A 12084-nucleotide genomic window follows, 5' to 3' on the forward strand; every position below is an offset into this window, starting at 1 on the left:
CCCAACTTTGTAAGATGCGACAAAGCCAAATTTTGGGGGACCTTACCACTCAAACTGTGGGGGAGTTTTGGGATGGGGAGAAAGGTGGTGTATTTAGGGAGGAAAGATCAGCCCTCACAGTGGAAGGTCACCCAGACAAAACATTCCTGGGGCTTGACACAACCCCAGAGAAACACAGAGACCCCAGCAAGTCAGTCAGAGTTCTTACCTGGTACCAGCCCTGCTTCACCCTCCTTTCCTGGAACCACAGCTTTTTTTTTCTGAGGGGTTGGGCTGAGGAAAACCCCCATTGGAGCCCACTCCAGATACAAGGGCACAGAATGAAACTGTGAAAGGAAGACAGGAGAGAAATGAGGAGTGGAGGGCAAGGCCTGAAGGAAAAACTCTGCTTTAACAGCAGTGGAAAAGCTGAGTAACCTTTGCAAGTGGCTAAACTCTGTCAGAAAAGGATCCAGCCTTACAAGATGCAGCCTAAACTCTCTGCCACAGAAGGATCCAGCCTTACAGGGACAGAGCCTAAACCCTCTATCACAAAAGGATCCAGCCTTACAGGACCAGAGCCTAAACTCTCTGTCAGGTAAGGATCCAGCCTAAACTCTCTGTCACAAAAGGATCCAGCCTTAGAGGACCAGAGCCTAAACCCTCTGTTACAAAAGGACCCAGCCTTATATGGGTCACTCCTGGATTGCAAAAGGGAAAAGAAACCCTCCAGCTGTATGACAGCCCCCTTCTCCAGCATCCTCTGCAGGCTGAGCCCTGCTCTGCTGTACCAGGCACCTCCCTAAATCCAAAGGGTACAGCTTGGAAGGTGAGTCCCTCTGGGATAACACCTTTTCACACTCCCTGAGCCCCTCACACTCATAGAGAGCCCTCCTGCAGCTCCCCAGCTCACCAAACCCCCCTTCCCCAGGCAGTGCTCCCACCTTGGAGTAGGCCAGCCTGGTGAAGGCTTGCTTGGCCTCTGTAGGCTCCAGGAACTCCACGATGGCTGTGATGCCTCCCTCTGGCAGCAGCACCCGGCCCAGGTCCCCATGCTGGCCAAAGAGCTCCTCCAGCTCCAGGGCACTGGTGCCAGCTGGCAGGTTCTTCACCAGGATCACTGTCCTGCTCCTCTCACCAGCAGCCTGACACAGCCAGCAGGGAAAGAAAGGAAGAATATGGCATGGAAGAGAGAAAATCCAGCAGTTTTCCAACTGGAGATTTTCAGATCTCCAAAGCTCTGCTCTCCCTCTCTCTGTGTCACTCCTCTCCCCAGTGCAAAAGGACTGACAGACATTTAGGGAACACTCCCTGGAAAATCCACACCTCATGGATGGAGGTGTCAGCTGCAGATCCACAGGGCTCCTTCCCTGCCCACCATCCTAATGCCATCATATTATGAATTTCACTCATCCTGAGAGCCACTGCCTTTTCAAATGGATACATTTCCTGTCACATTCAAATTTTCTGAAAAATCCCTTTGCCCAGGATTTTTCTCCTGGGAAGCTGAGAAGCCTCAGAGAAAAGGAAAACAATTCTAATCTCATTTGCTTCTCCTGTGTTGTGCTCACATGTGGAATGTGTTTGGAGATTGTTTAACCACAGGTGATTGTTCCACTGGTTTCTGGTGTGAGTTGTTTTCATTCTTTGGCCAATTGGGGCCAAGCTGTGTTGGGACTCTGGAAAGAGTCAGGAGTTTTCATTATTATCTTTTTAGCCTTCTGTAAGTATCCTTTCTGTATTCTTTAGTTAGTTAGTTTAGTATTCCTTAATATAATATTATAAAATAATAAATTAGCCTTCTGAGAACATGGAGTCACATTCATCATTCCTGCCTGCCATGGGGCACCCCGCAAATACAATAATTTCCTAACTCATCAGGGAGGGTTCAATCCTGCAAGATGCTGAGGATTTAATTACCAATTTCCAAGAGAGCTGAGAACACCAGGACTAGAAGAGGTGGATCCCCATTGGTGCCTCCAGCTGGGCCTCTCACCTGGCTGAAGGAATCCAGGCTGACTCCATTTTCCACGAGGAACCGGCGGATTTCCTGGACCAGCTCCGTTTCTCCCAGAGCCACTCTCACTGCCACGCTGTCTTTGCTCTCCTGCAGGCAAGAATTCAGTCACCTGCTGCTCTCAGAAGCACATGCAAAGGGAATGTGGCAGGCAGCTGGAGGGTAAAATGCTCCAGCTCCTCTGCAGCTGTTGGAAATTGTGCTGCTGGAATTCAAACACGTCCCAGAGTAAAATGAAATTTCCAGGAAGGATCTGAGCTTTAGGGTGTAAATTCCCACCAAGTTCTAGTTATGTAGAAATGCAAAATTCAGCCACAGGAAAGCAGAGTGGGAAGGAAGGGATCAATAGGCTCAGACCCCACAGAATGCCATGGAATGTGGCCTCAGCCTGTGTGGTACCCATGGATGCATGGAGGCTTTTCCTGTGCAAGACAAGGCCCTGGCCACAAAGAAACAGGCAGGAAAGTGATGTCCCACCCCAGCTGATCCATCCCAACCCAACTCACAGCATCCAGCACTTGGCTTTTGGTAGCATTGTACTTGTGGGCCATGGCATCAGCCACAGCGTTTGTCCCCACGAACAGAGCATTCCAGTTGTGGGAGCTGGCAAGAGAAAACACAGCCAGGGTCAGTCATGGGCCCTCCAGCCAATAATCCTGGGAAAAAAACAGCTCTGAGCACCAGCACGAGCAGGCAGGGTGAAGGGAGAGGGAAAGAAGGGTGGAAATTCCCTAGGGAAGGGACAGGATGAGGGAGATGTGACTGGAGAGCAAACAGAAGCAGTGCAGGCAGTGAGCTCTGCTTCCCCAGACCTCACTGGTCACAGCTCTGCAGCTGAAGCTCAGGTACTGCCTCAGAGGAACACACCTTTCCAACTGGTTTCCTAAACCCACAAACCCCATACAAGCAAGGTTGCACCCTTTTCTCTTCAAGACAGAAAGTATCAGCCATTTCTTTTTTATTTTTCTTTTGAAACTGATTTGTCACACAGCAAGAAAAAGCCTCTACAAGCTCTAGAATTACAGGTGGCCAATCAGAGGAGAAGAAAGGCCCAATTGATCTGAAACCACCCCTCTGAAGAACTACATAACCAGACTAACTCTTATTAGAGAAGGAACTCACACCAAAGCCATTCAAACCTCTCAATTTCTGCTGCTCACTGAGCTACTGCAGCTACTTGAGCAGAGGAGCTGGGGAGGTGAGAGATAAAGGAAACAGAGCTGCACAGCAAATGCTTCATCAGCTCTGGGAATCTCCACAGCCCCTGTGAAGATCCCACATGCATTCCTGGGAATCTGGCAGCTTGTGTTGTACCTGGCACTGTTGGCTTTGTCCTTGGCCTCTTTGTTCTTTTTGTAGGAAGAAGATTCTTCTGCATCTCCATCTTCCACTTTTTCCTTTTTGATGGTGGAGGGTAAAAGATGCATCATTCTGCCCTACAAGACAGGAAGGAGAGATCCAGCAGCTCTGGAATAATCCACATGGAGGAAATTTCCTGGCACCTTTCCCAGTCAATGAAAGGAGGGAATTTTCCTTCCCAAAGGAGCCACAACTGCAAGTCAAAGTGGGACACAGCATGAGACACTCAGAGCTCCTTCCCCAGCTCCACCAGGATTCTGGTGTCTGCAAAGCTGCTCAAACCAAGCTACTCTACCAAAAGAACCTGCAGAAAACCCTCAAAGCCTTTTTAACAAAGCCCAGAAGCAAACTCTCAGCCCCATTCCCACCAAGCATTCCCAGCAGCTGCAGTCCAATGCAGAGGAAAAGCATCAGAGCTGTACCTGGAACACCTGCCCATCCAGCTCTGCCAGGGCCTTCACAGCATGCTCAGGGATCATGTAGGTGATGAAAGCAAATCCTTTGGGTTTCTTGGTGAGTTTGTCAATGGGGAAGTGGATCTCTGAGAGGGGTCCTGCAGGAGGCAAGGCTCAGTGGTCACAGATGTCCCTGAACTGGCACCTCCCAGACACAATCAAGGATGAGGGGAGCAGCTCTGGATGGGTGGGGAGACACCATCCTGGGCCAGGAGTTGCAGAGGGACAAGGAGGGCCCAACACAAGCAGCCCAAAGGCTCTGACAGGTGACACAAACCAGGCAAGCTCTGAGCAGCTGCCTTCACCTTCAGTCAGGGATAAACACATCCAAGCCTCACCCTTTCTGCCCCAGGATGCCAAGAGAACCTTTAATGTGTTTAATTTGGAGGTAAAAGAGGGAAACTTCAAATTTACACCCCAAGTTTGGGATGTCAAGTGGATCTGAAGGGTTCACCTCTAACCTGCAGGGAGCCTCCTGCCAAGCAGGCTCACATAATCACACCAGAAAATAAAGATGTGGGAGCTGGGCCATGTCCAAGAGATGTGGGACACAGAGCTTTGACCATTCCCACCCAGCAGGAACACCTCTGGACAAAGGAAAGACATTGCCCTGCAAGTTCCAGTCCCGTGGCAAACACTCACCATACTTTGAAAAGATCTTCTCCAAGTCCTCCTCAGTGCTGGTGAAAGGCAGATTCCTGACAAAGAGTCTCCCTGATTCAGACAAGTCCTCTTCCTCCTCATCATCTCTCAGTGTCCTTTGCCAGGGCTGGTGCTCAGGTTTTGCTGGAACTGTTTCTTTTGGGGTGTTCCTGCATTGGGACACCTCCACACAGCGTCCACCTGACCCCAAAGAACACAGAGGGATGTTCAAGGCCATGAGCAAACAACACCCACGTGCAAATGACACCTTGAGAGGCTGCCCAAAACACAGGCTAGGCAGTGTTAAAGGAATAAAGCAGGTATTTATTTAAAAGGCCTTCAAAGGATACACCTTGGGCTGTGCAAGAGCTTGGCCAAGGCTCCAAGCTCAGGTCATGAGGTTTCACACTTTTATAGGTTTTGGTGCATTTACATATTGGGGTTAATTGGCCATTTACAGCTTCAGGTTATGAAATCCCATCCTCCCAGATTGTTCTCCTCAATTTGCTGCTGTTTATACTTTTTGGGCCTGAACTGGAAAAGGATTGTTTTGTCTGACTAAACTGTGAGGAGAACTTGTTAACACTTGATATGAAGTTCAGAGTTATATACTAATGCAGTACAGAATTTAAATAATGTGAAAGCTAAAACTTAAGGCATCCCAGAGAGCCCAGGGTTAGACACAATTACAGCCCCACAGGCTCTGAGCAGGACTCAAAAATAAGGGGGAGGTGGGAGCTGTAAGAGTCAGTCTTCATAAAAATCAGGGTATCAACCCCAGCCCCCCTTTCCTTTCAGAGAGCCCCAGCTGTCTGTGCCAGCCCACACAATATTTGCAAACAGAATTTCAGGAGTTACTCCAAGGGTTAGGTCAAGCCAAGGGCTCCAGCCCAGCCTTGCATCACTGTCTGTACAAAGCTGGACTCCAGCACTGTTATTTTTACCCCAACAAGAGCCGCCTCAAGCACACGGCAAAACACGAGGGCCCCAAAACCCCACTCCTGTCACAGCACCTGGTTTATCACAAGGAACAACCCCCCCATGTGCCTGGGAAAAACTCCAATCACAGGAGCTACTTGTGCAGGGAACACTTGAGCAGCTGAGCTCCCAGGCTGGAACAAGGAGAAGAACAAACAGCCCTTACCCAGGAATTCTTTTTTCCGCTTCAAGGCCCTTTGCATTTCTGCTTCACTCTTCAAGTCAACAAAGATGTAACCTTGGAGGAAGGGAAGGTTGAACTGAGCATCATGTGGGGAACACACACAGCCACTAATTGGGTAATTAAGGGTGAATTGGGTTTGCTTTAATATAGATTCCTATAGGTAGAGCATTCAGCTGCCATGGAAAGTTTCAGCCTGGAGATGATGATGTCAGACTGGAAAGCTGCCTTTTCAAAGCTTATTCTTTAAATACAAATCACAAAAACTTTACTTAGCAGCTGGAGAAGGCTTTCACAGGTGCCTCTGAGAGCAAATAAAAGGTGAATGTTGGACTATTAAAGGAAAAGAGCACAGAGCAAAGCTCCAAGGACCTGCTCCCACAAATCAGCACAGTGCCCTGGGCTGCCGCAGCTATCCCAGGGGAACAGGCTTTTCCTTGGCATGGTTTGGGGTGTTTAGAATAAAGTTCTGGATGCAGCTCAATAAAAAAAAAAAGATCCTGCTGCTACTCCAAAGGGAGCACAGCCAACATTACCCTGCCCACGGCATCCTGTGGCCAGCAAGTAGGGCAGGAGAGCTGCAAAGTCACAGAAAGGTCTCCAAGAATCAGGCCATGAGCCAGGGATGTGGAAATGCAGGCTAAAAGAGCAGAGGGGTGACCAAGAGGTCCCCTAACTCACAGATCCCACCCCCCTTTCACACACAGTTCTTACCTGAATTCTTCCCCTGGCCCTTTTTCCCCATCCGGATTGCCACTGGCTTCAGAGGGAAGAAAAATTCCCGAATTTTTTGCTGTGGGAAGAATCAGAATTGTTTGAATAATTCTCAGATACAGGAAGCAGCAAGTTGTAGGCTTAGATTTTTATAACTAAAACACCCAGATCTCTGCACAAAGACAGTTCAGAAGTTGCCCTGATCACCCACAAAGCCCTCAAAGGAGTGAGAAGTGAAAGGTCTCTGCAAACATCTTGCAGAGGAACACTCTGGGACAACCCTGAGCCTCCCTTCCCAGCTGGGAAACCAAACTCGCCTCAGTGATGTTGGAGGGAGCCCCACGAAGTTTCACTGTGAATGGAGTGCTGGCTTCCCCTGAGCTGGCCTGGCTCTGCACAGAGGAGGGGGAAAAAGGGAGAAAAAGCTGAATGAAAGAACAGAAATCACAGCACAACCAGCTGGGCTCGGCCAACAAACAGGAGGCTGAAGAGTGGGAGGGAATATCAGGAGATTCCCACAGCTGCAGCAGCCTGGGGCAGGAGGTGCCATCTGAAGGTGCACTGCCATGAAAAACTGAGTGCTGCTGTTGCCAGGACAGCATTTCCTGGAAAAAAGCCTCTGAGAAGGGCACCAGCAGCACTTATCTGGAAGCCCCATCTTTGGGAATTTAGTCAGCCCTGAGGGGATTCAGTGAAATTTGTAAATGGGTCACACCAAGGAGGCCAAGAGAGCTGGTACCCAGTGGGGCCTGCAGCCTTGCCAGGCTGTCAGCTCATTCTGCAGGACTGACAGACACCTGCTATCCACAAAGCTGCTGCTTCAAAGAAGACAAATCTAGTCCAGCTGTACCTCTAGTGTGGATCCTTTTTTCTTCTTCCCCACTGGTGTTTTTTGCTCTGTTTGTTTGGCTTTTGGCTTCCCCTTTTTCTCCGGGTGAGTTTCTGCAATGCCTGAATCCTCCTCAGTCTCACTTTCCTCCTCTTCTTCAGTCTCTGTTTCTTCCTCTGTACTGGATGAGGAGGAAGAATCCTTCACCACTTTAGATTTCAGGTAATCCATATCTGAGAGGTCTTTGCTGGTAGCTGCCTTCTTCCCTTCTTTCTTTCCTGGCAGAGAGGAGAGAACAGAGAAGATTTTTTCACACAGATGCTGCTGCTCTCCCCCCAAGCCAGGAAAAAGCTGAGAACTGACACAATCATGGCCATCACCTCCTTATTCTCTACCTCTTCCATGGGAAAACAGCAGAGCAATTTGATCTTGGCACGCCTAGACTGACAGCCTGGATTTCAAAGCAACAGTTCATGTATAAAAAGGGTTTGAAGTACTCCAGGATGAAGTATTTTGTCACAATTTTAACTAAATACCCCGAGCAGGCCTCAGAGAAGGGTTTGTAGTGTTTAGTTTTAGAGGGAAAAGGACACAAGCACACCTGGATTTGAGTTACCCAAGGAGAGATGAGGAGCAGCAGGGAAAACACCACTCACTCCACCAGAACAGATAAGAAAATCCCATGTAGAGATGGAGGGAGAGAGATAAAAAAATCTTTATTTTCTGGTGTGATTATGTGAGCCTCCTTGGCAAGAGGCTTCCTGCAGGTTAGAGGTGAACCCTACAGATCCACTTGACATCCCAAACTTGGGGTGTAAATTTGAAGTTTCCCTCTTCTGCCTCCAAATTAAACACATTTAAGGTTCTCTTTCTCCCTCTGTGGGAGGGAGAAAAGCTCCAAACCCACACTCATCCCTACTGCAGGGACATTGCATCCTAAATTACACACACCAGGCTGTGAGTCTTCAGAGTGAAGCCACTACTCCAGATTTGCTCTCAGGAGCCAAGGCACTGAACCTTGCCCCTTTTCCCCAACCCTGGCAGGCCCAATTTCCAGAAACATCCATCAAAGGCACACCAGATGAGTTCCCAGCCACCCACAGGTGCCTAAAGCACAGAAACCACATCCAGCCCCGGAAATCCTGGAGATGAAAGGGGTGCCAGAAGGAAAGCACTTCAAGGAAAGCTGCAACTGTTTGTCCTGTTACTCCTCTCTAATGACACAGGGGAAGCACAATGGCAGCCCCAGATATCAGACACTCCATCTGCCACAGTTCCCCAAATCTGGGGAAACAACCAGGCATTCCCAGCACACAGAAAGGTGACAGCCCACCCTCCTGGTGACACTGAGTCCAATGCTGTCACTCCCTGTGACAGGAGCCACTGTGACTGACACAAGCAAAGGGTGACAGCTCCCTCAGGTACCTTTACCCTCCTCCTCATCTTCAGAGGGTTCATCCCCACCCTCACTCAGCTCCTCAGACTCATCTGAATCAAAGTTCAGGTAATCAGATGCTGCTGTGGCTGATTTTCCCTTCTTGGGCTCCTCTGCCAAAGTGTCATTAGCCCAAGTGGCCACCTGGGACCTCTTCTGGTGAACCACCAAGAACTCCTGGAATGTTTTATCTTCCTTCAGCTGTGGGGAAAAAAAAAGACAAACTGTGGAGAGAGACTCATAGTGAATCTAAGATATCACCTCATTTCCAGCAGTGTGAAACCAAAATTCCCTTAAGGGGAGCTCAATTTACAAACTTACACTGACAAGGTGATTAAAGTCTTCTCAAGGTGTTTCATTCCTATTCTTTTTTTTAATTGGTGTTTAGAAAGTACTTTAAAGAATAAAACAAAGCTGAAAAAAGAGGGGAAAAATAGGGGGGAAAAAAGGAAAAAAGAGAGAAAAAAAAGAGAAAAAAAAAAGAGGGAAAAAAAAAAAGAGGAAAAAAAAGAAAGTTAAATGTGACACAACTCAGCTATGGTTAAACCCCAGAACTGCTGAAACAGAGCAGACCTGGGTGCAGTGTGTGCTCACAGGAGAAGCTGACCATAAAATCCCATGTTGGAGTTGTTAAAATAATTTTTACAACAGAACTGGCCTGTCCCAGCCTGAATTAACAGCATGGGAAGCAGGACAGAAAGGAACCATTCAGCAGCAAGAATGCAGGGACAGCAATCCAACCTCAACTCACCTCCTTTAAGTTATCCACTGGATCTTTCTTCTTTTTATCCTTGGGGGAAAAAACCCAGAAGGGTTTATTAGAAGCACAGGCAATTCCAGATAACCCAGCAGCACAGGGAACAGAGACCCTGAGGCAGAAAACACCAGCACCAGGACTCCAGAATCTGGTGGCCCAGCTGCTCTGTGCCCTTCCCCACAGCCCAGGCCCCCCTTCTGTGGCACTGATACAGAGCAGAGCCCCAGGAATCAGGCAGGACTCACCTTCTTTGTGGCTGCACTTGCCAAGGGCTCCTTGCTCTGCTTTTCTGGGGCAGGGCCCTTCTGAGAGTGCTTGCTCCAGGCTTTGGGTTTTGTAGGGTCACCAAAAGACTTGCACAGCTCCACCTGGAATGAGCCAGGTCTGTAATTAAGCACAGGGCTGTAACTGCTGGGTGATTTCACTCAGGAGTTACTGAAACCCTGGTGGGATGGAGGGAGGGTGCAGGAACAGCTTTTAAAAGCACAGAGCCACACATTCAGCCACCATGGGAGAGTCAGGAGTGCACAGGCACACAAACCCAGGATGGCAAGGGGCCTTAAAATGCCACCCCCTGCCATGGGCAGGGACACCTTCCACCATCCCAGGCTGCTCCCACCCCCATCCAGCCTGACCTTGGGCACTGCCAGGGATCCAGAGGCAAGCCCAGCTGCTCTGGGCACCCTGTGCCAGGGCCTGCCCACCCTCCCTGAGATCCCATTCCTTAGGAATTTCAGGGAGATATTTCTGGAGATCAGCTCACTGTGACTCTGGAAGTGTCTATGAAGCTTTTGTTGAAGTGGTTCAGGGCTGTTTGAGCCTCATCCTCAGACTTGTAGCCAATGAAGCCAAATTTCCGGAACCTTCCATCCTTGGTGTACTTGAGGCAGCAGTCAGTGAGCGTGCCAAATGCAGCAAAGAGCTTCCTGAAACGCTCCTCCTTCATCTGGGAAAGGAGGGAGGGCAGCAGAAGGGAAATCAGCCCCAGGGAGCCTCTGAGGACAAGTCCAACCCAACATATTCTGTCTCAAAGAGCTTCTGGAAGGCTGCAGGAAGCACATCGTGAACCAAATCCCCACTTCAGCCACCACACCCATTCATGTTCCCCCCGAGTCCACGCGTGGGGATGGGGAGCACGCGGGATCCTGCCGGGCACAGCAGCACCGAGGGCACCGGCATCCAACCCCGGACACGAGAGGGGCAGAGTGACCACAGCGATCCACTGCCCACCCTGAGGGGGTGTCACCTGCCAGGCCATGCCCCTCACGCTGCTTCCTGCCCCTTCCTGGCTGCTCCAGGAGCTCTCCCACCATTCTCCCCCCGAAGTGTCCGCATGTTCCACATCCCAGTACTGACCGCGACCCCTCATAGCCCCTTCCCCCGGGACACCTCACCGCTCCCCGTCCAAAACCTCCTCTTCCCACCACTTGAAACCTCTCCCGGGAGTGGTGTCCCCGCTCTCCCCCATCCCCACCATACGCTCCCCCCTCCCGATGCCTCTCCCTGCCCCGCATCCCGCTCTCCCCGCAGCGCCCTCAGACCCATCCTAGGCCCAGCACGCCCCCTGCACCGCACAGAGCCTCACCCCGTTGGGGAGATTCTTCACGATAAGTCGCGACATGGCAGCGACAGAGGCCAAGCAAAGAGCGCTCAGCGCCGCGCACGCCGCCCCATGGGCGCCGCCATATTACCCGGGTCACGTGGTCCGAGGGCGGCATCGCGCATGCGCAGGGCGGGACCCGGATGTTGGTCCTTAGCAACGGCCCCTTAGCAACGGGGCCTGCGGGGCTGGGGGCGGCGGGAGCATCCATGGGGCACCGGGGACAGGGACTGGCGGGGAGGAGAGGCGGGCAGGGTAGGCGGGCAGGGTGAGGAGGGGGTGAGCACCCCCGGGTTTCCCCGCAGAGCCGGCTGCAGCCTCCCGGCCCGCCCGCGCTGCTCGGTCGGGGCCGCAGGAGGGAGCTCCGCGCCCGCCGCTCCCGGCTCCAGGCGGCCGCTGAGCCAAAGGCTCTCCAGAGGTGTCGAGTTTGTGGGGGGATGGCGCAGAGAGCATCGATGTCACACCTAAAAGTCATGCGGAAGGGGGACAGAGGGTCTAGTCCAGGGAAACTCTGGATCCCTGGATGTATTCAAGGTGCCAGGTTGGACGGGCTTGGAGCAACCTGGGATAGTGAAAGGTGTCCCTGTCATGGCAGGGAATGGAGTGAGATGAGCTTTAAGGTCCCTTCAAATTCAAACCATTCTGTGATTCTGTGAATAAAGATTCCCTCCAAGGAACAGCTAAATAAACCCACAGCTAGAGGAGGCTGGGCTGTGAGAGCTCCAAAGGTTCAAAGAGAGCAAAAGTCACGGCATAAAACAATCCCTGCAAGGTTACTGAACACTGCAGGATGAACAACACCCAGAGCTTCCTCATGAGGGACAGCTCCAATGTCTGCTGTGCCCGAGGGAACAGCTGCAGCTATGCCAGGGGAAAATCAGGTTGGATGTTGGGATGTTGTTCTTCCCCTCAGAGAGGGACCAGCAGATGGACTCTGTGATCCTTGTAGATCCCTTCCAACTCAGTATTTTATGCTTCTACGATCCATTGCTGGAGGCTGAGCATATCAGGGAGGGGAGCAGAACTGTTGTTCTTCAAGCATCTTCTCCTGCTCACAGCCCTCAGCCCCTCAGCCCTTACACCAGCTGGAAATCCAAATTACACCCTTATTCCCAGAGGAAGATGCTGGGGACAGCTC

General features: G+C 50.9%; 1 protein-coding gene across 3 annotated transcripts in view; it reads right to left on the reverse strand.

The window, feature by feature from the left end:
- Window positions 1–11029, reverse strand: part of RBM19 (RNA binding motif protein 19) — a 52993-nt gene extending 41964 nt beyond the window's left edge. For 2 of the 3 annotated variants that reach the window (XM_066562407.1, XM_066562406.1), the window contains exons 1-16: window positions 10932–11029; window positions 10110–10292; window positions 9592–9714; window positions 9341–9379; window positions 8580–8790; window positions 7176–7432; window positions 6643–6717; window positions 6326–6404; window positions 5597–5668; window positions 4453–4653; window positions 3778–3908; window positions 3311–3432; window positions 2503–2599; window positions 1976–2086; window positions 924–1124; window positions 209–326 (exon numbers count right to left, since the gene is read on the reverse strand). In XM_066562407.1, the coding sequence (XP_066418504.1) occupies window positions 209–326; window positions 924–1124; window positions 1976–2086; window positions 2503–2599; window positions 3311–3432; window positions 3778–3908; window positions 4453–4653; window positions 5597–5668; window positions 6326–6404; window positions 6643–6717; window positions 7176–7432; window positions 8580–8790; window positions 9341–9379; window positions 9592–9714; window positions 10110–10292; window positions 10932–10967 (2056 nt within the window). In that variant the 5' untranslated portion in view covers window positions 10968–11029. The remainder of the gene's footprint in view (window positions 1–208; window positions 327–923; window positions 1125–1975; window positions 2087–2502; window positions 2600–3310; window positions 3433–3777; window positions 3909–4452; window positions 4654–5596; window positions 5669–6325; window positions 6405–6642; window positions 6718–7175; window positions 7433–8579; window positions 8791–9340; window positions 9380–9591; window positions 9715–10109; window positions 10293–10931) is intronic. The other variant, XM_066562408.1, reaches the window with a different exon arrangement.
- Between the last annotated feature and the right edge of the window lie 1055 nt (window positions 11030–12084).

The sequence above is a fragment of the Molothrus aeneus genome, chromosome 18, assembly GCF_037042795.1.
Source record: "Molothrus aeneus isolate 106 chromosome 18, BPBGC_Maene_1.0, whole genome shotgun sequence".
In the NCBI taxonomy this organism is placed as follows: Eukaryota; Metazoa; Chordata; class Aves; order Passeriformes; family Icteridae; genus Molothrus; species Molothrus aeneus.